This window comes from Crocuta crocuta, unplaced genomic scaffold, assembly GCF_008692635.1.
Source record: "Crocuta crocuta isolate KB4526 unplaced genomic scaffold, BGI_CrCroc_1.0 scaffold288, whole genome shotgun sequence".
NCBI lineage: Eukaryota > Metazoa > Chordata > Mammalia > Carnivora > Hyaenidae > Crocuta > Crocuta crocuta.
In genome coordinates this window covers 4,552,259-4,579,016 of record NW_027532607.1, presented here as the reverse complement: position 1 = coordinate 4,579,016, position 26,758 = coordinate 4,552,259, and the positions used below count along the sequence as shown (strand labels likewise).

The following is a 26,758-nucleotide window of genomic DNA, read 5'->3' as shown; positions in this document are numbered from 1 at the left end:
GCTCTGTGCTGATAGCTCAGAGTCCGGAGCCTGCTTCAGATTCTGTGTCTCCTTCTCTTTCTGACCCTTCCCTGCTCACACTGTCTCTCTCTCTCCCAGAAATAAATAAAACATTAAAAACATTTTTTTAAAAAAAGAAGAATCTAAAGATATTAAGAGTGGAAACTACTGTTCTCACTTATTTCCATTTCATGATACGTTTTGTTTCATGATATGTTTGCTTTACATTTTGTCAGGTTTTTTTTCCCCTGTCCTCGGGGGAAAATAGTGTTCTGCTTTATGTCGATTGAATGACCTGGAAAAAAATAAGCTTGGGTATTAATAATTATAAAGTGATATAATATTTATAAAAATGTAATTATAAAAATGATAAATATGTATCAAATTCATTTTGATGCCAGAAGGAGACTTCATGCCCAGTATTTTCCTCTGTCTGCCTTTGGTTCAACATCTAAAACAGAGTGAGACCCATCAGTGGAGTCAAAGGCCTGGATTGAAATCCTCATCTTACTGCATCCTAGCCATGGATCTTGCTTAAACCCTAAGCTTCAGTGTCTTCATCTTTAAACTGGGAACTGTCCTTCATTGATCCTCCATGGCCATATGACAAGATAAGGGAAAATAATGCACGTCCTTTGAGATCTTTGAGGTCGTCTGACCTCAGACACCCACCCCAGCATCCTGTTAGAAAGAAAGTGATAAACAGGCAAACTGGAAATCTGTTTCTGAATCATCTGCATACAAGTGTAGCAACAAGGGTCCAGGGCTGCCTTTAAATTGGTTATAGGGGACCACTGGCTGCCATTTGGTTTTGCAATGTTTCCTCTTTTCCTTTAAATGTTGATTTTTCTCCCCCCTTAGGTTGTCAGTTAACAAGAGAAACCAAAAAAAAAATTTTTTTTTAAAGAATACTAGTCATCACAGTGCTTCTGTCTCTTCAGATAAAAAGAACATTAGTTAGAGGTGTTTGCTCAAACACATTTAAGTGCCACACACCTCTCTTTCCGCCTCCTTCCAGACACCTTTCCCTAGCCTCCCTTTGCAGATGGGGAGAAGCGGGCACTGAGACTAAAAAAATTTGTGCGGCAAACAGTGCTGAATGATTCTCCCTTAATTGTAACACCACTCTTTGCCAGGATAAATATTAGCATGTTCTCGGTGATAGCTTTGCTCGGCATTTGTTTTACTTTACAAAAGCCGGAAGAGCAAAATTCATATGTATGTTGTAGGTTCCTGCCATCACAAGGACAGACTTCACATTTTCCTAAGAGCCGCACACACAGGCCGGAGGTCTAAGACGTAGGAGTAGAGGTCTCTCATGCAGCCCTGGGGGTTGTCTGAACAAGTCCTATTTCTGCCATTACTCTTCAGGTAGAGTTCTGGGAGGCATTCATTGCCTGGGATGCGTTTTGTTTTCTTAAATAGTTTATTGTCAGGTTGGTTTCCATATAACACCCAGTGCTCATCCCCACAAGTGCCCTCCTCCATGCTCGTCACCCCCCTTCTTCTCTCCCCTACCTCCAGCAGCCCTCAGTTTGTTCTCAGCATTCAAGGGTCTCTCATGGTTTGCCTCCCTCCCTCTCCCCCACTATTTCTCCCCTTCTTCTCCCCCATGGTCCTCTGTTAAGTTCCTCCTAATCCTCCTATACGTGCAAACATATGGTATCTGTCCTTCTCTGCCTGACTTATTTCACTCAGCTTATGCTCACCACCCTCAAGTTCCATCCACGTTGCTACAAATGGCTCAACTGCAGCAATTTCTTACTTGACACACCCCCAAAGGCAAGGGAATCAAGAGCAAAAATGAACTATCGGGACCTAATCAAGATAAAAAGTCTGGGACGCATTTAAAGTCGCAGTTGGAGGAAAGTGCATTAGTGTTACCTCTCATTGTTTGGAAAAAAAAAAAAAAAGTAGAAAGAAATACATCTGTTTGAGATGTGCCTGCTCTAGAACCATCAGCACACAGCAACCAAATGCAGAGATGTCTGGACAAAATAGGGAAAGAGTGCAGAGGCAGGTGCCAAAGGACCACACAGCTGTCCCTGTGACCGTGCCTTTTGAGTCAGGGCCATGGTGGAAGGGTTGTTGCTACTAAACCAAACCCAGTGCACTGATGAAAAACTAAATACCAAAGATTTTGTAGCAGAGTAGAACTAGGGTTGTGGGTTTTTTTTAATTTGTAACATGTTCTGCATTTTATGGCTTTAGATCAGTCACCCTTAAGTGATTGGCGATTTACTGTCCAAAAAAAAAAAAAAGATATCAGTAGAAGGAACAGTAAATCCTTGAGAAGAGAGCAGCTTCATTTGGGGAAGGTTGGGGGGGAGTGCATCCACCATTTTGTGGAGTCTCTCAGCAGTCGGGGTGTAACCAGAGGAAAATTCTAATTCAAGGGCAAATGCCTGCACCTGACAAAAATCAAGAACAAACCAAGAGTAAAGTAACCTTTCTTAAGCCAAGATCTAAAACTGGTTACTTGTAAGCTTAGCCAGAAGACTCAGCACCACCCAGCACAACAAGAGTGGCTTTAAGCAAAATCAGACCCTTGGCTTATAAAGGATAGATAGCTTTTAAGTGTAATATTCTGTGTTCATCCCTTTGGCCCAAGATGTCTGCTTCTGACATTTATCCTGAGGAGCTAAAACACTTGCCCAGTGTGTGTCACAGACACCTATGGTAGTGTTGTTTATAATAGTGAATAGTTACTGAATGTCCAGGACTTGAAGATTGGGTGAGTCAGTCATGGTGCCTCCATGTGATGAAACATACAGTAAAATGTGATACTGCTTTGTATTTAGGGACATGAAAAGATGTTCAGGATGAGCTGTTTGAAAATAAAAACACCCTAGACAGCCAGTCTATTTATTATGATTCCTAAGAAAACATACTCCTCTTTCTTGAATGAAACATACCAAAATATTAATATATATGTAATTTCCTTTTTCGTTTACTGTATTTTCCAATTTTCTTGTAATGACTATGATTTTATCTGCATAAATGGACATGTGAATAAAGAATTGAAAAATAAGGTTTTTTTTTAATAAGCTTTACATTGAAAGAAAAAGGGTGCATGGGTGGCTTAGTCAGTTAAGAAGCCAACTCTCGAACTCAACTCAGGTCATGGTCTAACAGTTTGTGGGATCGAGCCCTACATTGGGCTCTGCACTGACAGCACATAGACTGCTTGGGATTCTCTCTCTCCCTCTCTCTCTCTCTCTGCCCCTCCCCCTGCTCATGCTTGTTCTCTCTCAAACACTTAAAAAAAAAATCCAGTCATGACTGAAAAGATCATTTGCCATCAGGAAGTAAATATCTCCAAACAGAGCCAGGAGGGGTTGCTAGTTGGGAAATATTTATTAATAATGAGCGATCTAGAGAAGGAATCAGAGTTACCTCAGCAAAGAAGGAATCCTGCCCCCTCTGGACTTTGCAGTCAGGAGGGAGAACAGGATATATTTGTCTGTCTCCCCTGTTGTGTTTAATCACTGAATGAATACCAGCTGCTGGGGAATCTTCCAGCATTATAGGGAGCCATGAAAATCAGCCTTCTTGCAAATATATGTTAGACGTTTTCAAGTCCATGACAAAGATAAAGGCAGCATCTCCCTACTCTGAAATATTAGGCTTCAGAATTTGTCCCATGCCATCTGAGAATGTCACACAAGGTTCCTCACATGACCAACAACCCAATTCTGTCTTTACTAAATTAAACAAAGATGATAGGATCTTGGAGACTCTCGAATAAATATGTTTCCATTTCTCTCTGATTTGTTCTCAGATCATCATATAAACTTGGCCATGATTTTTTTTTCAGGAAACAAATAACTTTGTTCAGGGCTGGCAAGGGCTCACATAATTAAGATGCCTCTTATATTCCTATTTTATTTTCCTTTCAAACTATGGCACTGGAGCTAACTAAATCTTTAATTAGCACAAACATTATTTGGTGCTTAAAAAAGTGTTATAAAAATTCATCTGATAGAGAATAGATCAGTGCTTGCCAGAGGTCAGGGATGGGGGGAGGTAGCTTGTGACCCTATACGGGGTAGCGGAAGGTGGCTTCTATGTGGTGATGGAGCTTTTTTTTTTAAGTTTATTTATTTTGAGAGAGAGTGTGCAAGCGGTGAAAGGGCAGAGAGAGGGAGAGACAGAATTGCAAGTAGGCTCTGTGCTATCAGTACAGAGCCCAATGGGGGGCTCAAACTCAGGAACCCGTAAGATCATGACCTGAGCTGAGATCAAGAGTCGGATGCTGTATGTTTTCACTCATATGTGGAACAGGAGAAACTTAACAGTGGACCGTGGGGGAGGGGAAGGGGAAAAAAATAGTTAAGGAGAAGGAGGTAGGCAAACCATAAGAGACTCTATAATACTGAGAACAGACTAAGGGTTGACTCGGGTGAGGGAGAGGGGAAAATGGGTGATGGGCACGGAGGAGGGCACTTGTTGGGATGAGCACTGGGGGGCTATATGGAAACTAACTTGACAATAAACTATATTAAAAAAAAAAGAGTCAGATGCTGAACCCCCCAGGTGTCTGGAGGTTTTCTTATCATGACTGGAAATGTGATAAAATTTCATGCGTAAAAACTGGTGAAATGCACGTAAAAACTGGTGAAGTCTGTATAATCTTGTCCCCATATCTGTATTTCTGGATTTTGAACATCTACTCTGGCTTTGTAAGCTGCTATCATGGCCGGGTGGGTTGGGGAGGGAGGCGCTGGTTAAGGAATACACAGGAACTCTCTGCAGTGTTTTTACCACTTGTGAGTTTAAATTTGTTTCAAAATTGGGGCACCTGGGTGGCTCAGTCGGTTAAGCGTCCGACTTTGGCTCAGGTCATGATCTCACGCATGGGTTCAAGCTCCGTGTCGGGCTCTGTGCTGACAGCTATCTCAGAGCCTGGAGCCTGTTTCGGATTCTGTGTCTCCCTCTCTCTCTGAGCCTCCCTTGCTCACGCTGTCTCTCTCTCTCTCAGAAACAAATAAAACATTAAAAGATAAAATTTTTAAAAATGTATTTCAAAATAAAAGCTTGAAAACAATTATTGTTTTTAAATGTGAGACTTTCCTGAAGAGATGACCATTTGAAAGGTTATCAAACTGATTAAAGCAATCAGCATGCCTGATTGAATGGGCAAAGAAACATAATGTTTGAATGTTTATTTTGGAGTCTGTATGACTCCAGGAAAAGGGAACAAACATGTTCATGAACTCCTAGGAATGTGATGTAGATAAAGAATTAGAGGAGCATCTCTGGAAGATTGTATTGTCTCCCACATTTGTCCTACTGCCAGTGAAAGGATGATGGCGCCCATCATTGCCAGATGACTTGCAGTTCCACCCGAGGTCAGGCTTGCCCTTGTGGCTTGCTTTGACTAGGGTGGGAAAGGGCGAGGTGGGAAGTAGCCACTTGCAAAGAAGTATGAGCAGATTTCCTTGTTTCCTTGGTTTTCTTTACCTGGTAATGGTATATTCCAGACAATGCTTGAGCCTTCATTCCTTGGTCGTAGAATGAGCAAACAGGTGCTTCTACTCTGCAGCCCTGACTTATGAGAGAAAAATAAGTGTATGTTGTGGTAAGCCGCTGAGATGGGGTGTTCTTTGCTGCTAAGCTAACATAACATCTAAAAGGTAGATGGTTTATCTGATAACCTCCAACTTAAAACTATCTTCATTTGACCTTCAAACCCACAAGCTTTTAAACTTTGAAGTTCTTAATCCATTCTTTTGTCTTTCTGCAGATAATGTAAACTGGTAGTAGAGTTGGAGATATCTCTGTGTCTTTGTGGATTATGCTACTACTCAAAATGCTTGCTGCCCCTTCTCGGGGAGGATTATGTACACTTGCCCTGCTGATTCCCAGCTTGGCCGTGTGTCTCGCTTTGGCTGATAAAATGTGAGCAGAAATGACGGCATCATTTCCAAGTCAGAGATTTAAGAGCCGTCGAGTGGTTCTGACATTTGTCCTTTGGCATGAGACTGGCAATCTCCCAGATAAGGCTTGCTTCCTCAGCTTGGGTCCCAGGGGAAAGAGCGAGAAATAAATGTTTATTGTGTTGAGCCACTGAAAATTAGGAGTGATTTGTTAATGCAATGTAACTCTGCGTCTCCCAGGTGAGACTTGGCCTGAGCCATACCTGAAATCTTTACCACCATATACATGCTGCCTGGCACATAGTCAGTATCCAGTACAGAATTTCTCAGGTGAAATGAAGAAATCAATAGCCAAGTAGGAGATCCTGTTTTTTCAAATGAATAACATTAGGCATTGTGGCTTGAGTATTTGTATATTTTTAACATTTAAATACCAGAATTTCATACTAAACCATCAAAGATCCTTTTGGAATTTGAAAGCTGTGACAGGACATCAATATACATCAAGTTTTTGTCCTAAGATGGTGGCAGCATATAAAATTGATTATGGGGCACCTGGGTGGCTCAGTCAGTTAAGCATCTGACTTCGCTTCAGGTCATGATCTCATGGTTCGTGGGTTCGGGCCCCTCGCAGGGCTCTGTGCTGACAGCTAGCTCAGAGCCTGGAGTCTGTTTCAGATTCTGTGTCTCCCTCTCTCTCTGCCCCTCCCCTGCTCATGCTCAGTCTCTCAACAAAAAATAAAGAAAGAAATTGATTATAAGCAGGGAGATGGTGGTTATATTATAGCTTTTAATTAAGATTTCCTTTTTATTGATGGCTAGTGGTTCCAGATATCTGCATAGTGAACTCATATAGCAGGTTGCTGGAGAAGCTATAGACACAGTTCGTTTATCACCAGATTGAGTAGTTTTGCCCCAGTTTCTTCAACACGTGCAGACTCCCCTCTAATGGCATGTCATGATCCATTTGAAATATAACCATTATATTCAGTTGGGGTGCAAGGTAATTTGGATTATAGAGCTAATGTATGAATTCATTCTTTTTAACTTAAATCTTTTCAGATAGGTGTAAAGTCTCCTCTCCCTATCATTGCTAAATCTGTTCTGTCACCACACTTTCCCCCAGGCATTTTATTTATATAGCTCTCTAGACCAAAGCCATATTATTGTTCTCTATGGGGGGGGGGGGATTGCCTTTGATTCTGTTTTTTAACACGAATGTCATTTTTTTATGTTCCATTCTGTGGCGGTGCTCTTTTCATCAGACAATATATCTTTAGAGATCTGTCCATGTTGTTACAGAAAGATCTAGCTCATTTGATTTAACTGCTACGTGGTATTTCAGAGTATAAATGCATTTTGGTTTATTTAGCCAATATCTTGCAGGTAGAGATTTATGTAGAATTTTTTTAAGAGTTGGCCGTTTTGTATTTAACAGTTACAGCATCTTATACAAATGGGCAAAGGACCTATAAGAATCCTCTACTAACAAAGCCTAGTTGAACAAGTTAGTTCCAATGTAAAGATGAGTGTTATTCATCAGAATAACACAAGGTTACATTAAGATAAAAAAAAAAAAATGAACTGTCAGCAGAAATGGAAGTTCCTTGGTTCTGCCTTAAGACAGGCACAATTCAACAAAGCCAGGGTGATCAAAGGCCAGGCACATGCCATGGACCCAGATGTACACAGGTAACCGCACTGATTCTGCAGCCCGAGAAGGGCTACAGGAGCCTTGCTCAGTAAATGGTATACGGCGTAATAATTATGGTGATACTCAAGTTATATAAAATCACCCTGACCGTATGATCTGGTTTTGGTTATATTCTCATGGTAACAACAACAACAATTTAAATAGGAATTTTAAATGTTATTAAAACAAATTTTTCCAGAAATGTAGGATCACAGAGATGATTCCAGACTCACCCTTGCAGCCTGCTCTTGTAGAGTCAGCATGTGGGGGTGACATTTAGACCCAGGCTTGGCTTCAAGTATGATTCATGAGAACACATCAGATGGTGAACATGGGGAATTTTCCTTGGTATTTAGAAGGAGCAGCTTGAAGGAGCCGCACTGCTCGGCATGATTAAGGAAGCCACCCCCCCCCTCCCCGCCAGGCTTCTCTCAGTTAAAAGCAGTCTTTTCCAGAGACTCTTAAAGTCTGAACTCTGGCCCTCAACGAGAGCCATTTTGGTGCTCTGTGAGAAACCTGTGGGCATTTCAGAGACCTTCGAACACTGGTGGAAAATCCAAGGTGGGCTGTCTAGTCAAAAGGCTGCCATTATTTTACTCATTAAATTAAAAGAGCATTTGAAATGCTGGCTGTTCAACTATAGACACCAAAAAGCACCATTGATTGCCTGCCTCTGGGTGTGTGGGGAGCCTTAGCCCTTCTGGAGATTGCACCTCACACAGTGGAGGACTCTAGCCCTGAGGGCTGCCACACGAAGCCTACCTTGAGGGGCACCTGGGTGGCTTAGTTGGTTAAGCATCCAACTCCTGGTTTTGGCTCAGGTCATCATCTCATGGTTTGTGGGTTCCAGCCTGGCATCGGGCTCTGCCCTGACAACACAGAGCCTGCTTGGGATTCTCTCTCTCTCTCTCTCTCTCTCTCTCTCTCTCTCTCTCTCTCTCTCTCTCCACCTCCCTTGCTCGCTCACTCTCTCAAGATAAATAAATATTTGAAAAAAAAAAAAACTTACCTTAAGCACACTGTCTTCCAGATGGTTATAGTTAACAGAAGAAGGCATCCAGGACACGGAAGGTCTCATCAGTATCAAAATTTTGTGCAGCACAGACCCATGGGTTTGTTTTCAGCCCATTGCATAATGAGGTGGTGGTGGTGGTGATTTTGACAAAAGCCTGACAAGTCCTGGTAGAAATGTGGAACAGTGTCTCCACGGAAAGCTAATTAAGTTGCTGTATTATAGAAACTACGATATGAGAAACAGACCACAGATGCTTTCAGTAGAACTTGAGATTTTCATTCATTACTTTTTTCTAAGAGGTCTAGATTTAGTTTTATGGGTTAGACTTCATTGGTGCCTATGAAAATTGGTGTAGTCAGAAACCTCGTTTTTCTCCCCGTGACCGCATCTACAGCAGGAACCGCAGAGCTGAATGGCTCCCCCTTTCATTATAATATAATGTCAGGCTTGTGACATGTGACAGTAGGTTTCACACTCCACTTAATGAGAGGCTGCCAGTCTCTAGGGAAGTAAAAAGTAAGATTTACATGTATTGCATTAAATGGGGGAAATTTTCCTAACTTGGTAATAGTGAGGGCTTAGAGTGTACCCGCCTTGTGTGTGTGTGTGTGTGTGTGTGTGTGTGTGTGTGTTGCTCTAAGTTAAGGTCAGACTCAACCGTAAGTAATATGTGGGATACCTTTATCTTCAATCAGGTGCATGGTTGTAAAAAATATGCTTTGGTGAAGACTTCGTACCCATTCACTGAAGGTTCAGCACCACGAGACAAATGATTTTAGAGGAAAATAAGACAGACGCCTGTATCCAGGGGGCTTTGGAGTCCTAGAAGTCTCTGTTTCTTCTTCCTTTTTGCTCAGGTCTCCAGGGGGCTTGGATATAATACTAAAATGTCATTCTTGCCTTGGTTCTGATCCAGCCACAAAGCCGTCATGGAGCTTTAGGGCCTCTCGGACTTCTGTCTGTCCCCCGCGTGTGTGTCTGTGGTGTGCTTGCATGTGTGATAAAACAAGGAGGAAAATGAAAGAGGAGGTAGAGTCATAACTCCGTAAGTAGCAGAATGCGCAAGTGGCATATTAAAGGCCGGAATCACACGTTCTGGAAGGCCGGCGGAAAAAGGAAAACTGTGACTGGTGTTCGTGCCTGGGGAGGCTTCCTGGGAGGAGGAAGCAGCTTCGTGACTGTCATTTTTCGTTTTGGCATGTGGGGTCTTGGCCTGAGGTGGCTAGGTTAGGCCAGGTGGAGGGAGCGGCAAAAACAACACGAGAGGAGTCTGGGTTACACGCACCCCCTGGAAGCCCACAGCTTACCCTTCAAGGTCTACGACCCCCAGCTGGCACCATCACCTGGGTCATCCTCCGCCTGGAAATCATTTTGTTTTGAAAAGCTGGTCAGAAAGATTTGGAAATAGCATATGTTTTCTTAACCTCAAGAAAAGCATTCTGATTCTACGTTCCAGATAAATCTTTGGATTCCTCCTCCCACCACCCTGTCACAGGATCCATTAGGTTATGTATTCAGTGGATAGCAATATACACTCCTTTGCTGGTGGTCTACTTGAACTCATGGTATTTACCAGCAAATATTACCGCACTCTCCATTCAGTACACAGTGTATTGGGTTTGTAAGCTGTACAATAAAACTACGCATATTGGAGGGGCGCCCAGGTTCCTTAAGCTCAGTCCGTTAAGCATCTGACTTCGGCTCAGGGCATGATCTCATGGTTTGTGAGTTCGAGCCCCCATCAGGCTCTGTCTGGACAGCTCAGACCCTAGATGGAGCCTACTTCAGATTCTGTGTCTCCTTTTCTCCCTGCCCCTCCTCTGCTCACACTCTGACTCTCTCAAAAATAAACATTAAAAAAAATATATGCATTGGAATTATGCTTGTAAGGTCTGGTGAAACCCTGAAGTCTGTAGTTCATGGCTTTTAGCAGCGTCCAGGCCTGGCTTTGCTAATGTACCATGGTTATGTAAGATGTGATCACTGGGGAAGGCTGGGTGAAGAGTATATGGGAACAGCCTGCACTCTTTTTACAAATTGTTGTGAGTCTTAAATTGTTTTGAAATAAAACTTAGCAGTTTTTTCTTTCTAAAAACANCTGCCCACCCCCAGCAGCCCGTGGGTGCCTCCTGACACTTGTAGGACCCTGTGAAATACCGACTTGAAAGTGCTGACCCGCTCCCTTCAGATTCCCGAGGAGGAAATCAGAGCCCAAGGAAGTCGAGCACACCACTAGCTAGCAGCCATGGACAGGAACAGAAAGGACCTGGGAGCTTTTGAGGACAGCTGTTCCCGGTAAATCATCCTAAGGCATAACTCCTCAGCTAACACTGTGGCTTCTTTTGTCAGACGAGGTGAGATTAATTCAACTGGAAATGAGTGTCCGTGCTCCTGCATTCCATTTCTGTGGAGAAAGAGATGAGCTGTCCTTGTGATCAGAGCAGTGCACAGGCGGGCTGGGCGGCGGGTGGTTTCACAGTTTACCACCCAGCACGGGACATTTGCGTGGGGCAGAGGACAGGACCCCAGGACCCCAGAGGAAGTCCCCTGCCTTCTTGCCGACTTGGCCTCCATTCCAGCCACCCGTGAGCCCCAAAGTTGATCAGCTTTCCTCTTCCTTTCTTTCCATTCTGGCCCAAGTCCACTATTATTGGAAAACCTTGGGCATCTTGGAGTTTACTTCCAAAGATAATATAACTGTGTAATCTTGTATTTGTCTAAAGGTTTTCAGGTTGCAAAGCACTCACTCATATGTTCCCTAAGAGAAGCCCTGCCCCCCGCCCCGACTTTGATATAGACATTATTTCTGCTTTATGAACAAGTGACATGACTCATCCATGGTTGAAGTTTTTATCAAGACTGAGGTCCAACACAGGTCTCCAGAATCCTGGTAAATGCTCTTTTTGTAGGAGAGGTCTTGGTCATTGTAAAGCGCTTGCACCCACTTGATGATCAACAAACAGGTGTTATTGTTATCATTATCATAGACATGATCCTTGGCCACTCATGATTTTGGAGTGTGTCATCCTCCACACTCCTACAGAAGGTAGAAGTGATGGTTTCCTCTCTTCCTGTACCTCCAAATGGCTAGACCCTGAAGATGCTGTATGTGGACCAGTTGAGTAAGACTTAGATCTTCCTGAAAGGTGAAGCAAGTTGCCCGTGTGCCACATCTGTGGATATCTGCGTGACAACCAACTGGCTGGACAGTTGCCCTGGAGCTGCCTGGCACACCCCGGCTCCAGAGGGCTGTGTGCGAGCTGCCATGTCTTATTTAGTGCCTGTTGTTGATGCCTGCTTTCTGCAGGGAAAGCTGGCTGCTTCCTTTCCTCTAGCATCCTCTTTGCCCTCCACATGGTAGGACGTAACCTCTACTGTCAACATGAGGACTTTTCATTGATCCTGACACTGTTCTGTGCCCCTGACATTCTGCCTAACATCTGGGATATTGGGGAAATGGTGCGATGCTCTAATGGAGGAAGGCTAAGCCCATACTTGAGACCATATTCACAGCTACTACTTGCTAAGGAAAATAATCTCCCAAGGACAGCATTGATTTGTCACACCCTAAGAGACATTTAAAAAGTAAACTGATGACCTACCTCAATATTGCTAAGCATCTGCATACACCTGCACCTAGCACTTCTTAGGCATTCACCAGATATTTATCAAATGGCCTTCTAAAGGAGTGGCCCTCCGGCTTTAGTGTGCCCGCCAACATTAGGATCACGTGAAGGACTTGTTGAACCATGAACCTTGAGGCCTCACTCACAGAGTTTCTGATAAATTTGGTATGGAGAAGGGCTAAATAATTTCTGACCAGTTCCAGGTGATGCTGGTGTCTTACAGAGACTATATTTTAAAAGCCATAGTCCTGAAGCAGAGACAGGCAAAGTTTTTCTGTAAGGGCCAGATACCTAACATTTTAGGTTTTGTAGCCACGCTTTAAGCTTTATGGGCTCTGTCACAACTACTTAACTCTGCCATTGTAGCCACAGAAAATATGCAAATGAGTGAGTCTGGCTGTGTTCCAGTAAAACTTTATTTACAAAACGGGTGGTAGGCTTGTCTTAAAAAATGTGTTGTTGGGGGGTGCCTGGGTGGCTCAGTCACTTAAGCGTCTGACTTCGGCTCAGGTCATGATCTCGCGGTTCGTGGGTTCGAGCCCCACATCGGGCTCTCTGCTGACAGCCAGCTCAGAGCCTGGAGCCTGTTTCAGATTCTGTGTCTCCTCCTCTCTCTGACCTTCCCCTGCTCATGCTGTCTCTATCTCTCTCTCAAAAATAAATAAAACATTAAAAAAAATTTTTAATGTGTTGAAAATATAAAACTTTGTTTAAAAATAAGAGCTTGGATGGATTTTTTCAAAGCTCTTGGATGGGAATCAGTGTTAAAGATGCAAACATTGGTCGGATCCTGTCTGTGCCCTTTCCTGGCCATGTGACTTTGAAGGCCACTAAAGTCTCTGTAGGCTGAAGATAATCATACAGTGAAAAATGGGGGGAGTTGTAACATTTATCAAGTCTGGTGCTACACATTTAGTGTAATATTCTTTATACGAGTCTGCATGATTGAAATATTCCAGAATTTTAAAATGTATGACTTTAAAAAGTAATTGCTGTTGACCCATGAACAACATAGATTTGAACTGCTTGGATCCACATATACATGGATTTTGTACAGTATTACATTCTCTTCTGTTTGTCGTAACATGTTTCTTCTCTAGTTTCATTACAAGACTACAGTTTACATGACACATAGCGTACAAAATATGTGTTAATTGACTATTTTGTGTTCCTGGTAAGGCTTCCAGTCAGCAGTAGGCTATTAGCTAAGTTTGGGAGGAGTCAAAGTTATATGTGGATTTTCAACTGTGGAGGATGGGTGTCAATACCCCTAACCCCCTCCCCACCCATTGTTCAAGGGTCAGCTGTGTAATTCATTGGCATATGTGGCTTGGGTTTTAGATTCTAAAGTCAACCAAAAGATAAGTCATCCTGTGAAATCAAAATCACCTTTGGAATTCTCTCAAATCCCTACCAGCACCTAGGCTCTTAGAAAGTCAAAAGCCAAGAGCATCTTTCTTTCGTGTATCTTTTGTATACAACACTAGACTAAATGACCTTGTCTGCAGTGGAGCTGTTGATCTCATGCCCATCCCCCAAACCCTGTTCCTCTTTTGTCTTCCCTTAATTCATTTAATGCTAGCTCTGTAGTTACGGCTGATTGGGCCACCAAGAATGATTCAGGAGGAGGAATTTAAATAGGAAGTGTCCTAATAAACAGACTTGAGTATGAAATTGGTTTTTTTTTTTAATGTTTCTTTTTGAGAGGGAGAGAGAGTGCATGCAGCAGCAGGGGAGGGGCAGAGAGAGAGGGAAACACAGAATCTGAAGCAGACTTTAGGCTCTGCGCTATTAGCACAGAGCCCAGTGCGGGGCTCGAACTCACAAACTGTGAGATGATGGCCTGAGCCGAAGTCAGACGCTCAACTGACTGAGCCTGAAATTGTTGTATATTTCAAGTAGGACATAAAAGTCTTTCTGCTCAACCCTCTATGTTTGCATATTAATAATGGAGGTCCAAGAAGCAGAGGCGCTAACCTACCTGGAGTGACTCACCCAAGCATTTGATAAGACTGACTTGTTTTGCCCTCATAACAGCTATGTAAGATAGGACTGTGAATTTCCCAGTTTACAGTTGTGGCAGAAACAAGAAGTTATTTGTCCAAGGTCATGCTTCTGGGACATAGTCCTCTGGAACTGAGCCCAGGCAGTCTGACTGCAGCGTCCATGCTCTTTACTTAGTCTGCTGGGCTGTATGTAATGTTTGCTTCCTTATCTGCAATCTGAGTGTGGATTGAGGAACAAAAGGCTGCTTGAGAGAAAGCAGTTTCTGTACCTTCGGTAATTTGTATGTTGTTCCAGGGAAGGTAATGAAATTGCAGCAGGGGGCTCTGGGAGTGTGCTTGCCGTGCATTTCCAATTTTCACCTAATTATCTTGGAGTTTCCCCGTGCAAATGCACATAATGTTATGGGAAATAGTGCAGAAGAAGGAAGGTGTCTCTATTGGTTTGGGTGCACATCTGGTCTTAATGTTGTGTTTCTAGAAAACTTGCCCAAAAGGAGATCACCCAAACTCCACTAAGCAGATCCAGGATCATTCAGTTCAGCTTCACAAATAGCCCCTGATTTTGTGTCTACCTTGTGCCGCAGCCTGCATAGACACCACAGCGACAGCAATACCATGACATCTAAAACGCTGTGCTTGTCCTCGAGCACGATTATGACTCTGGGTCCTGAAGTGGTAACATTGGTGGAAACCCTGGTGTGTGCCAATTACACCCCGTAAAGAGGGGAAACATGGGTATTTATTACATGGCCCAAAGTGGGCAGCTCATTAAAACACAATGCGGCAAAGTCACCACCGCCCGGTTGTATTATCCCAGAGAATAGTGCATAGTCTGGTTCTGTTGAACCTTGACATGGGGAGGGGAAGAGGCAGAGCCTGAACTTGGCTTAGTCCAAAAAAAATGTGTTTCTTTCATAACTGGAGTGAACAATGTGCTTCTTCTCCCCTCCAGGACCCCAGGAGCAAGCACAAGTTTAAAATCCACACTTATGGAAGCCCCACCTTCTGTGATCACTGTGGGTCATTGCTGTATGGACTTATCCATCAAGGGATGAAATGTGACAGTAAGTAAGTTTTCTTTTCCAGTAGATCAGGTGAGGCTCTGCATGCAGCTTATGTCCAAGGTTTGCAGGGTACTTCAGGCAGGGTTTGCAGAGCACTTTAGGTTTAATAACTTTTCAACACAAACTCCTCAATAAAAAAAAACCCCGTTCAAACACATACCACACCAGAAAAGTGTAGGATCGCTCCACTGTCAATGTGCTGATTTACTAAACTACTTACTTGCTGATTGTGAACACCCCCCGCACACACACACACAAAAGAAAACCCAATTTATAAATGAAGTTAGTGCCGTCACAGTTTTTTGTGGTAGAAATCTTCCATCACTGTAAAATGCAGGCTACTCAAACCCTGAAACAAATGCCATGTGTTGAAAGAAGCCTTTCCACCTCCAGATTCCACATTTGGTTAGGCTTCACGATAAGCTAAGCAACCATAGTCATTATCTTCCTGTGTCTCTAATTAGTGGGTGGACTGTGGAAAAATCCAGTAGGCTCTCCTTAAAACTGAAACTACAAGGAAAATAAAAACCAGACATCTTAAGTTCAGTCACCCTGCACGTTCATGGACAGACCAAGTTTCTGTGAGTCCAGTTCGAGATGAAATCACAAAGACCACAGACAAAGAAGGCATCGGCCCTCCCGCTTTCTACTGTTTTGTTCTGTATGGTATTCGTCATCAAGCACCAGACAGAAAGAAAAAACGGCTATGGAAACTCTTTGTTTTCGTCGTTCTTATGAGATTCTCCAGGCCGTTTATCTGTTTAAATAAAAGTTTCCACTTTTAGTACATAAAAGGGTAATTACCGAACCTGTTTTTCTAGTAGACGGGAGCGTTGTGGAAACATCCATATATTGCCATTCATTAATTATTGCTGTTATGGCCAAGAGCTTTCTGTGTGTGTCCTACATGGAACAAAGATGGTATGTATATAAAAGTCAAGGTTAAATGGACATTATAGAACAGATAGATGGTTTCTCAGCACACAGGGTTTCTTCAAGAGAACTGTCCGATTCAATAGCCTAAACAAAACCTTTGTGATGATCCAGACCCGTGGTTTTCTGTGCTTTGAGAAACCCTGGGATTCCAAAGACATGTTTTTTTCAGGGATTCTGCAAAAGTGAATTCTAAGTGCATTTGTAAATACACTTCTCAGCATTTTAAAACTTGGAACAAGAGCAAACACTTCAGTGTGTTACACACTCAAGTGGTACAGGTTGGAGATGATGGTGGAAACACGGTGTTGCCAGCCTCACTCACTGGGCGGAGCACGCAGCCAAGTTCCTGCGGCCGTTATCCACTTGACTGACCCACCAAGCAGGTTGTCTGTTGCTGAACGGCGTTTACCATTTCTACGTACGCTTCTGTCCCGAGCCTGGATTCGCGGGTGCTGGACAAGTTTAACAAAACACAGAAGTGCTCTGTCAGGGCTGAACCGAGGCAGCTGGCTTCACAATTCTGTTTGGATTAGCAGGCTCTCTGGGTTATCCACGGATGTCCTTATAACAGATAAATGGCATAAATTTGAATCTGTTAACTAGGTTTATGCTAATGAAGAAATACTCATCTGGTTTCTATGTTAGGATTCCACTTAAGATTTTGTTGGAAAAATGGGTTCCGCTACTAAAAAATGTTGACAACTGCTGACCTGGACCAGTGCTGTGGTTTGGTTTCGTTTTGTGGCCAACTCATTCCCTTGGAGTCGTAGGGCTTCTGGGGCCTGTACTCCTTCCCCAAGAGAAACCGATGAACACATGGGTGCCAGGACCCCCACCCCTCTCTTAGCTTCTGCAGAGAAGGTATCTCTTTCTGTGTCTTCACCCCTCGTAGGGTTATAACACTGTGCAGTCCTACCTGGTGGGGGAAAGACATTAGCAGCCACTGTCCAGAGCAGCCACTCTGCTTGCAGGGTAGGCAATGGGATCTGAGAGAGCACTTGAGTTTTCAAGATCTAAAGGCCACTAATGGTGGCATCAAGACAGGGATACAACCCAGGGCGCTTTCGCGTCCCTGTTGCGCCTACCCTTTGCAAGGAGGCTGCCGTTTATTTCTTTGAAGTTGCAGTTCTGCCCAGGCACTGACAGATTGAATTTGGTTAATACAGGCCGGATGGATAACACACCTTTTCAGGAGCCTTTATATCGACTTCATCAATATAATGATTCTGAACAGTTAGCTTCGGAAATAGAAACCTAAACGGAATCCATGTTTGTGAATCGATAATTGTCCTTTCCTCATTTGTGTCCGTTACCCTACTTTCTGCCTTGAATTGTAGCAAATATACATTATTTGCAATGTTTTTTGCAATTCATTTCACCATGTTAAACACTCAAAATGAAACGCGCTTGAAGGCTCCACTTTGAAGGTTACGGAAGAGCCTCACAGCATTCCGTCGAGGGTGTGCAAGGAGTCCAGCGGTCCTTGCTCCTCTTGGCAGCCTAAAGGGACAAGGACAAGAGACCTGCGACACCCGCACAGGCACTCATGTTCGTGTTCAGCACACAGGATTCTTTCCAGGGTTTCTTGGGTTCACGGCAGTAAGACTGATCTTTTTATTCCTCCCGTTCTCACCCACGTAATGTCAGCTGGTAAGGAATGCCTCAGCACGCCAGGCGTGTATTTGTTTTACTTAGAATAATATTTAAATATCTGAAGACAGGTTTAAAATCTCAATACAAGTTCTTTAAAAAAAAAAAAAAAAGAAGCAGCAGCAGCAGCAAGGTACTGAAGCCTTCTCTAAAATACAGAGTTAACTAAGGCAAGAAATTTTCTGAACTTCCTCTACTCGCTCCATGGACCCTCAGTCTTCCTGAATGGTCAGCTCAGAAAGGCATAGAGATTCTTTGGCAAAGAATATCCTCTGTGTAAAATGTGCCTATGGGGTGTCTGGGTGGCTCAGTCGGTTAAGCGTCCGACTTCAGCTCAGGTCATGATCTCACGGCTTATGGGTTCGAGGCCCGCGTCGGTCTCTGTGCTGGCAGTCTGCTCAGAGCCTGGAGCCTGTCTTTGGATTCTGTGTCTCCCTCTCTCTCTGACCCTCCCCTGCTTACGCTGTCTCTCATACAAATAAATAAGAACATTAAAAAAACAATTTAAATGTGCCTATAATTTGCCTCTGCGCACATGAAATACTAATTAGCCTATGCTTGGTACGCGCTTACCTGCGCAAATTCTGCGTAGGGGTAGATATCTGAAGCATGCACAGATGAGCAGACAGGGGTATTTTGCTTCAGTTAAGACTGGACAAATATGGCATGGGTATTTTAAGGATATTGTCACTCACACGAAGCCTGTGTGGTAAGGGACATCTGCTAACAGTTCTTGGTGTCACCAAAAACATTATAGCAAAGTATCAAGTTAGAGGATAGCTCATTTTCACTTATGCTCGTCCAGCAAAACACTGAGGCGGCGATGGTTTGAGCCCATATGCCCAGCCTTACCCTTTGCTTTCTTGATTCACAGCCTGTGATATGAACGTGCACAAGCAGTGTGTGATCAACGTTCCCAGCCTCTGCGGGATGGACCACACAGAGAAGAGGGGTCGGATCTACCTGAAGGCCGAGGTCACCGATGAAAAGCTCCATGTCACTGGTAAGGCATGCTTGTGCAGGTGTGAGGCATGCAGCCTCTCCGAGGGCATTGGGGTCAAGGTCAAGAGGGCTTGTCACTGCCTGAGAGCCCGTCAGCCTCAAGGCCACCGATTCCCCATGAACACATCCCCCCAGAGACCGTGCCGCGCGCCCACTCCCCAGCTGCTCAAAGGCCTCAGAGTCAGAACTGCTGTGGAGACTGAGGTGCTCTGACAGCATGGCCCATGTACTGTTCCCCAGTGACAGGGGGACAGGGAGGCCAATTAAACAGAATGATGTTGGTGGGAGTGCACCAGGGTCGGGGGAGCTGGAGGAGCATCTGACCTGTGATGGTGTCAGGCTGCGGTGACCCGATCAGCCCACCCTCCCGAGGACACCAACAGGAAACCGCCATCATGTTACCGAGCTACGTTTCCTCTGTGTCAGGCGCTAAGGACTTCACCGTAGATCACTGATGTAGCCCCTGCAAGCACCCGCTTAGTAGCCTCGTTTTCCAGAAGAGGAAACCGAGGCATAGAGAGACGAGACCTTGGGAATGTCACAGAGCTAGTGAGGAGCCTGGGCTGAACAGCACCATCTAGCCTCCGACCCCGTGCTTCTCATTATCGCACCAAGTGTGCCTCCTGTAAACAGTGCAGACACGGGACCAGGATTCCCCACCCACGGCCCAGAACATTCCCTCCCGGGGCTGTGTCTGTGTGGGCTCTGCCTAAGCATGGCTTTTCCTTTGGTTTTCCCACCAGATCCACTCTGGTATCTCCGCACCTTGAAATCAGGTCGTTATAGAGACTTGTTGGGCCCAGGACGCNCTCTGCCTAAGCATGGCTTTTCCTTTGGTTTTCCCACCAGATCCACTCTGGTATCTCCGCACCTTGAATCAGGTCGTTCTAGAGACTTGTTGGGCCCAGGACGTACCACGTGTCCTCAGACACTTGACAGATCTGTGCCGGGATCCGCTCTGTGTGGGCTTATGGCCATTGGGTCAATGGCAGCCTTGTTCCTTTGTCCTGGGGGTTCCCTCCTGTGCCACCCACCACACCCTCTCTTTTCTTTCCCAAGGTGTTTGATTTCATTTGAATAGCAAGGGTATTATGTTTCCATTTGTATTTAGGAATTTTAAGCTATCAAACAAATGGAAAGACTGTATTGTTATTTACTTGTAAATGACGGAAGGTAGAAGAAGGGGTGGGGGGGGAGAGTTCCAGAGAAACTCAACTGCTGAAAACATCCTCACATTTTTTTCCTTTGAAAAATAATCCAACTCTCTACCCAGTGCTGCCCCCTCAGGTAAGAATTTAGAGAGAAATCAAAGGATGTCGACGTGCTGCTGAGAAAGGGCCAACACACTTGTGAAACAAACCAAACAGAGCTCACGGTCAAGACTGAATTATGAACAAAATCCTTGTCATAGACACACAATCTCTTTTGACTCTTTGGATTTAGGGACATTCCTCCATTTTCTCAGACCATTGCTTTTGCACCCTTGCCTATGGGGCCGCGGCTCTCCCCTCCATGTCCCTTTGATCCCACTGGCGCTGCTGGCGGAGTCCACGCTACCCTCGGGGCTGGCAGCAGGCGCCCCTCTGGCCTTGTGGGCACCAGTGCTGTCTGCCGAGAGGAAGCGAGTCTCCTTGGGGCCACGAGAATATCTGTACCGCCTCAGCCTTACACTTGCTCTCTTTTCTCCCAAGGCTCTTGCCTCATCAAAGTCATGTGCTGGGGGGCGGGGAGCGTGCAGTTTAGGAGAAAATGATGGTAAAGCAGTCCGTGGCAAGGGATTCAGAAGCGTGAGGTAGAATTCCTGTTGGCCAAACATTGCAGTGTTTTTCCTTCGCTTTGTAAAGCCGCTGCTGTTGGCAGTGTAATGGACGTCGCAGGTGAACAGTCAGAGCCGAGTTGTGAGGGGCACAGCCCACCGGGAGGCCAGAGCGCCTGGGCAGGGCTGTTAAGCGTTCAGCTCTCATTCATCTGGTTTCCGAATGCAGCAGAGCGCACTGCGTGCTGCACCTGCCCCGTGCCTTCTCCCGGCCGAGAAGCAGCAGCCGTATGGTGCTGCCTGGGACTTCCACAGCCCACGCCGAGCCGTGAGAGCACGTGTGAAACTGCACCAAGGGGCACAGATGCCCTGGCCAGGGTGGCACCTGGTACACAGAAGGGCAAGGTCAGGTCCCATCCTGTGGGGACAACGAGGAGTGTTATCCTAGGGCTGCCACGCTCACTGCCCCACCGTCGCCTAGAGTTGACCTTGATTCACAGCTGTAAGATCATCTTAGGAGACAACACCCTTCATTGAGTTAGACATTTCACGCAGGAAAGCCGATGAGCGTAGCTTAGGGCAACAGTCTAAGTCAAGTCTCTTGAGAATTAGTCCAAAATGTTTTGTGTGGATCTAGCGCTGCTCTAGGAGTATGATTCCAGCAATGGCTTAGTTATAATAGCAGCAGCGGCCAACACGAGTGGTGCCCACAGAGGGGGCACTTTCTTTTTTTTATTTGAGAGAGAGAGAAAGTAGGAGAGAGGGGCAGAGGATGAGAGAGAGAAAGTAGGAGAGAGGGGCAGAGGATGAGAGAGAGAGAGAGAGAGAGAGGGAGGGAGGGAGGCTCCACACTCAGCACAGAGCCCAATGCGGGGCTCAATCCTATGACCCTGGGATCATGACCTGAGCTGAAATCAGGAGTCCGACGCTGAACCAGCTGAGCCACCCAGTGCCAAAAGGGCCATTTTCTAAGCACTTGCCATAGTTAACTTCTACAAACCTGTGTGGAAGTTTACTTTATTATCTATTTTAAAGATGAAGATACAAAGAAATTAAGTGACTTGCACCAAGTCAAGTAGGTGGTAAATTTAGTAGTTAAATGTTTCATTGCCAGAAGTAGAGAGATTTCAAGGATAGTGTCAATAAGAATTGGAGCCTCATCTTAGTTCTGGCTGCTGTAATAAATACTACAGACTGGGTGGCTTAAACAACAAATATTTCTTTAGCACAGCTCTGAAAACTGGGAAGTCCAAGATCAAGGTTCCTGGTGAGGACGCTTATTTTGGTTTGTAAATGGTTGTCTGGCTGTGTCTTCACTTGGGGGTGGACAGAGAGAAGAAGTAAGCTCTTCGCTGTGTCTTATTATAAGAGCACTGATCCCCTCATGAGGCTCCTGCTGTCATGACTTCATTATTTCCCCAGGGCCCTATATTCAGGGAGTTACGGGTTCCCATCACCTTAGGGTTTAGGGATTCAAATTATGAATTCTAGGGGGACACATAATTCAATTCATAGCAAATCTATTTGTAAAATATGGTCGTCATTTGTGTCAAGGAAACCCAATCCCAAGTCTGAAAAGCCAAACTCAAGGAACCAAGTAATAGGCAATCATTTGTCTAAAACTTTTAATTTGGAGTAAGTTGAGATTTTCAGAATCAGAGCTAAACTTGATGTAATGAGAACACAAATACAAATAATAAACCATAACAAGGAGAGCTTACCGTCTAAATGCAAAGAAAATAAAAATTTCAGAAGCAATACACAGTTCCCTTCACCCAGTCCCCCCTTCTGCCATCTTAACGTTCTTTTATGACCATGTCTTTTTTGGGTTTTTTTAAATGTTTTATTTCTTTTTGAGAGAGAGATAGAGACAGCATGAGCAGGGGAGGGTCAGAGAGAGAGGGAGACACAGAATCTGAAGACAGGCTCCAGGCTCTGAGCTAGCTGTCAGCACAGAGCCCAACGCGGGGCTCGAACCCACGAACCGCGAGATCATGACCTGAACTAAAGTCTGACGCTTAACCAGCTGAGCCATCCAGGTGCCCCTATGACCATGGTTTAAGTATCAAAGTAGACGCATTTTAATATAGCACCCAATAAATTTATTTTAAAAAGTAGGTGCCTGTGTAGCTATAGTTAGTCACTAGAAATTGCTTTAAAGAAGAGCCAAAGAGAAGACATCGGACTTATTCCCGTAGGAAAAAAGTCCAAGAGCTATAGCGCGAAGCCCCTTTGGGGCGGAACCTGCTGAAGATGCACCCCGCCCCGCATTACCTGCTGGACCTCCTAACCTAGGGGTTTAGGACACAAGTTTGTCGTGACGCATGTTTTAAATATCTGTAACTACCATTTATTGAGTACTTACTATATACTTACTGCTGATAAGACTTTCTTTGTGCTGAGTGCTTTCTATTCCTTGCTTCATTGACCCCTCAAATGGCACCATAAACTGCTATTGTTATCCTCGATTTTGCAATACACATATGAGCTGAGAGAAGGGAAGAAGTTATTACAGGGTGGAAAGTGACGGCATTAGCGCTTGAGTCCACGTCTGACTCCCACCCCCTTTCAGCCCAGAGGCTGTCACCCTCCCATTTCTCTCATATTAAAGGGGCTCCTTTTGAATAAATAGCAAGGCCCATATTCAGCAGTCCGTCCACAGGTTCTGTGAAGGCACAGAAGGGCCACGTGTGAGACTTGAAGCCAGGGGAGAAAGAAAGTAACTTTAAAGGGAATTCATAGACAGTCCCAGTGCATATAAAATTAAATGCTTGAGTATGTGGTGCTAAATGGTACACCATCGGGGAGACGGAGAGCATCGCAGACACTTGGGAGCGGAGGGAGAGAGGTCCAGTAAAGGGCTCAATAGAATGGCAGAGTCAGCCTGGCTTCAGTGAGAACGCAGGTACCCAGAGGAACCATCACGAGTAGAGCTTATGTCCAAATGAGAGTGCTATCTTGGAAAACGCTTTTAAACCCTGAACAGCTACGTTAATTGTTAGATTAGCTCATCTATCTCCCTTTTTACCTGTGCAGAATCACTCAAATTGGAAATAATTCCCAAACTAAAATAGAAACTCCCAACAGACTCCTGTTTTGGGGCAGAAATCAGCCTTTCGAAATCAGAGAGGAGTTTCCTTTCTAGATTGACGTGGTGTTTGTGGGAAAGGGCTCTGCTTTAGTGGTATATTTTTATTTTTTGCCTTTGGGCAGTGGCGCTGATATTATCTGAACTGTGTCATTTTTATTTCTTTCAATATGCGATTTTAATAGGTTTTCTACATTCCTGTGTGCTTTTTTTACTTGGGTTTCAGAGGAGTGGTAAAAAAAATTCCCTCGTGGGAACAAATTTTCAATTTAACGTTGTAAGTAATTGGAAAAAAGATCATATGCTTTATAGCTGCTCCAAGAACTAGATCTCCCACCAATAGATCATTCTGCACAAGAGTCTCATTTTCTCAAATACTCTGGGTGGTTAATTTGGCATGGGGATCGAAGTTCTGTGGGGGAGAGGAGGGCCTGGGGCAGGATCTGGGGCTCCCTGCAGCAGACAGGTCACATCCTTCTCTGCCTGCCTTCTGGGGCTGTGTGCAATTCCGTGCTGGTGCCTCACCAGCTCTTGAGGCTTGTGGTCATGGTATTGGGTGGTGGTTGTTGTTTTTAATTTTTTTAACATTTATTCATTTTTTTTGAGAGATAGAGACCATGAGTAGAGGAGGTGCGGCAGAGAGAGAGGGAGACACAGAATCCAAAGCAGGCTCCAGGCTCTGAGCTGTCAGCACAGAGCCCGATGTGGGGCTTGAATTCATGAGCCGTGAAATCATGACCTGAGCTGAAGTTGGATGCTGAACTGACCAAGCCACCCAGGGGCCCCAAGTATTGCTATTAAACAATATTCCCTCCGTGTATTCTTCCATCTTGTTAGCATCCAGGCTACAGAGTCAAGGCAAGGAGATTCAGTTTTGTGTCATAATCTTTGATTCTTTGATTCATCCGTTGGTTATACATCTATTGAGCGTGTGTCAGGCTCTTTCAAGGCTCTAAGGAAGATAACTAAGACACGGCTCTTATTGTGGAATGTGTGATCTGGGGGGCTGGGCGTGGGGGGAGGCAGGTGGAATTAAGACAGTAAAAAAAAAAAAAGAATGACCGGGCGGTGCGCCAGGTGCCTTTAGGTGCGGTGAGAGCTCGGGTGCGCGACACCTCACCTGCCCTGGGAAAGCTGCAGACCACTTCACGTAGCAAGTGACAGCGAGGCTAGGAAGACATCTCAGGTAAAGGTGCAGAGCTGTGGAAGGGCCTGGTGTGTTCAGGAGGTTCGACACAGTCCCGGATTTGGCTGATTTTGAGTGTCAGGTGGGGAGAGCTGGAGGGAAACTTCTGTCCATTCTCAAGGTATCGGGGCTACAGTCATCACGGTTTACAGAGTGTGCAGTTCTTAGGGGTCATGTAGTATGGGCTCTGGGTTAAATATTTCGTTTTGAAACAGGGGGATTTTAGGTTGCAAGTGGCTAGGTGTTGAACAAGGACAGAGCATCAGTCAGTCTCCAAGCCTGAATTCCGGACCTCGACCTGAGGTTCACTGTGACCCTGGACTTGCTTTGTCAGTGCTGAGAAAGGGGGCAGAGCAGGTGGCCCACTGGTTCCTAAAAGCTTTGTAAGGATGCTTTCCCAATGGTGGACGGGCTTGTGGAACAAAATAGTCCGTGTGAGGCTGCTGGGGGGAGGAGTTGGCCCGAGCTGCTTGCTTAAAGGAAAAGGTTTTACTCGGAGGTGATTTCTATGAAATAAAATCTTGGCTGTGGGATTTGGATCCAGCTCAGGAGCATGATAGCTGGTCTGTGATTTGGGACAGAGAGAGGTCAGCAAGAAGCTGCGTCCCCTCGAGTGCATCTATACTGTCCGTTATTGGGGCTGCTCCATTTGATCACCTAATTCAGGTGTCTTCCTCCGACTCCTCCACGACAAAGGTTCCTTTTCCTGTTTATGATTAACGAGTCTGGGCGTCCTGTTTGGAGACCAGCAATCTTCCCCCCACTGTTTTCAGCTTCCATGGCTGGGCCATAACCAATTATCACATCGATGGTTGCCAGTGGTGACTCTAATTCTGCAGCTCCTTCTATGCTCCTTTGCTGGCATTTGTCTGAAAGCAAAGCTTTCCCTTTACCTCACCCTACATTTTTTAAGTGGCAGTTTGGGCTCACGGGTTTTTTCTACTGTCAATTTTTTCTGTTCAAATTATTCAAAATATGGCCAGTGAGAGCCCCCTTCAAACTAGCTCTGTGTCCTTTTGACATGACCCATCAGGCGTTTGTTTTGTTTTGTATTGTTTTGTTTTAGCACTTCCTTTCTTTCTGGAACAGAAGAGCTCACATTGTACTTAAATGTTTCTGAGTAACCCTGGGTATTTTTTTTTTTAGCTGGGAAATAAAAATCCAAGGTCTGGGCGCTGGGGTGCTCATTGCTCCTGGCGTGTTACTGCTTCTCACCTCTTGCAGTAGACAGACATAGGAATCTTTTTTTTTTTTTTTTTTTAATGCCTCCACCGTAGTGCTTCTGGTTGTGATCGTACAGGGTTCTTCCTTACCTTTCCCCAGTCCTTTCTCCCTCTGCCTCCTCCCTCTGTAGATCCCTGGTTCCTGGTAACATTAATACGTTCATTTCTTTGCTCTTCCCCACATGACATGCAGCAGAGTTTCAGAATTCATAGAGTTACTGGTAACTCTAAGAACAATACAGTTCCATAAAGTTCAGGATTTTATTGCATTTCTTGGGGCACCTCGGTGGCTCAGTCTGTTAAGCATCCAACTCTTGGTTTTGGCTTAGGACATGATCTCACGGTTCATGAGTTTGAGCCCTGAATCGGGCTCTGCACTGGCTTGGGATTCTCTCTTTGTCTCCCTCTCTTTGCCCCTTCCCTTCTCATGCATGCTCACTCTTCCTCTCTCTCAGAATAAATAAACTTCAGAAGAAAGATTTAAAAAACACAAGATATTACTGCATTTCTTAGAAATCCTTAAATGATAGCCCACTAAGGGTAGATAGTCAAAATGCTGTCACTCGGATTTCATGTTTTCCAGTGTAGTTCTGTTCTCCATGTGATATATGCCTCCTTAACCAGATGATCAAAC

The 26,758-nt window shown here is 44.8% G+C and overlaps 1 protein-coding gene across 1 annotated transcript in view; it reads left to right on the top strand.

The window, feature by feature from the left end:
* The window catches only part of PRKCA (protein kinase C alpha), a 405,148-nt gene that overhangs the window by 259,821 nt on the left and 118,569 nt on the right, over positions 1 to 26,758 (top strand). Inside the window, exons 4-5 of the mRNA XM_077780362.1 lie at positions 15,172 to 15,283; positions 18,744 to 18,872. Of these exons, the coding sequence (XP_077636488.1) occupies positions 15,172 to 15,283; positions 18,744 to 18,872 (241 nt within the window). The remainder of the gene's footprint in view (positions 1 to 15,171; positions 15,284 to 18,743; positions 18,873 to 26,758) is intronic.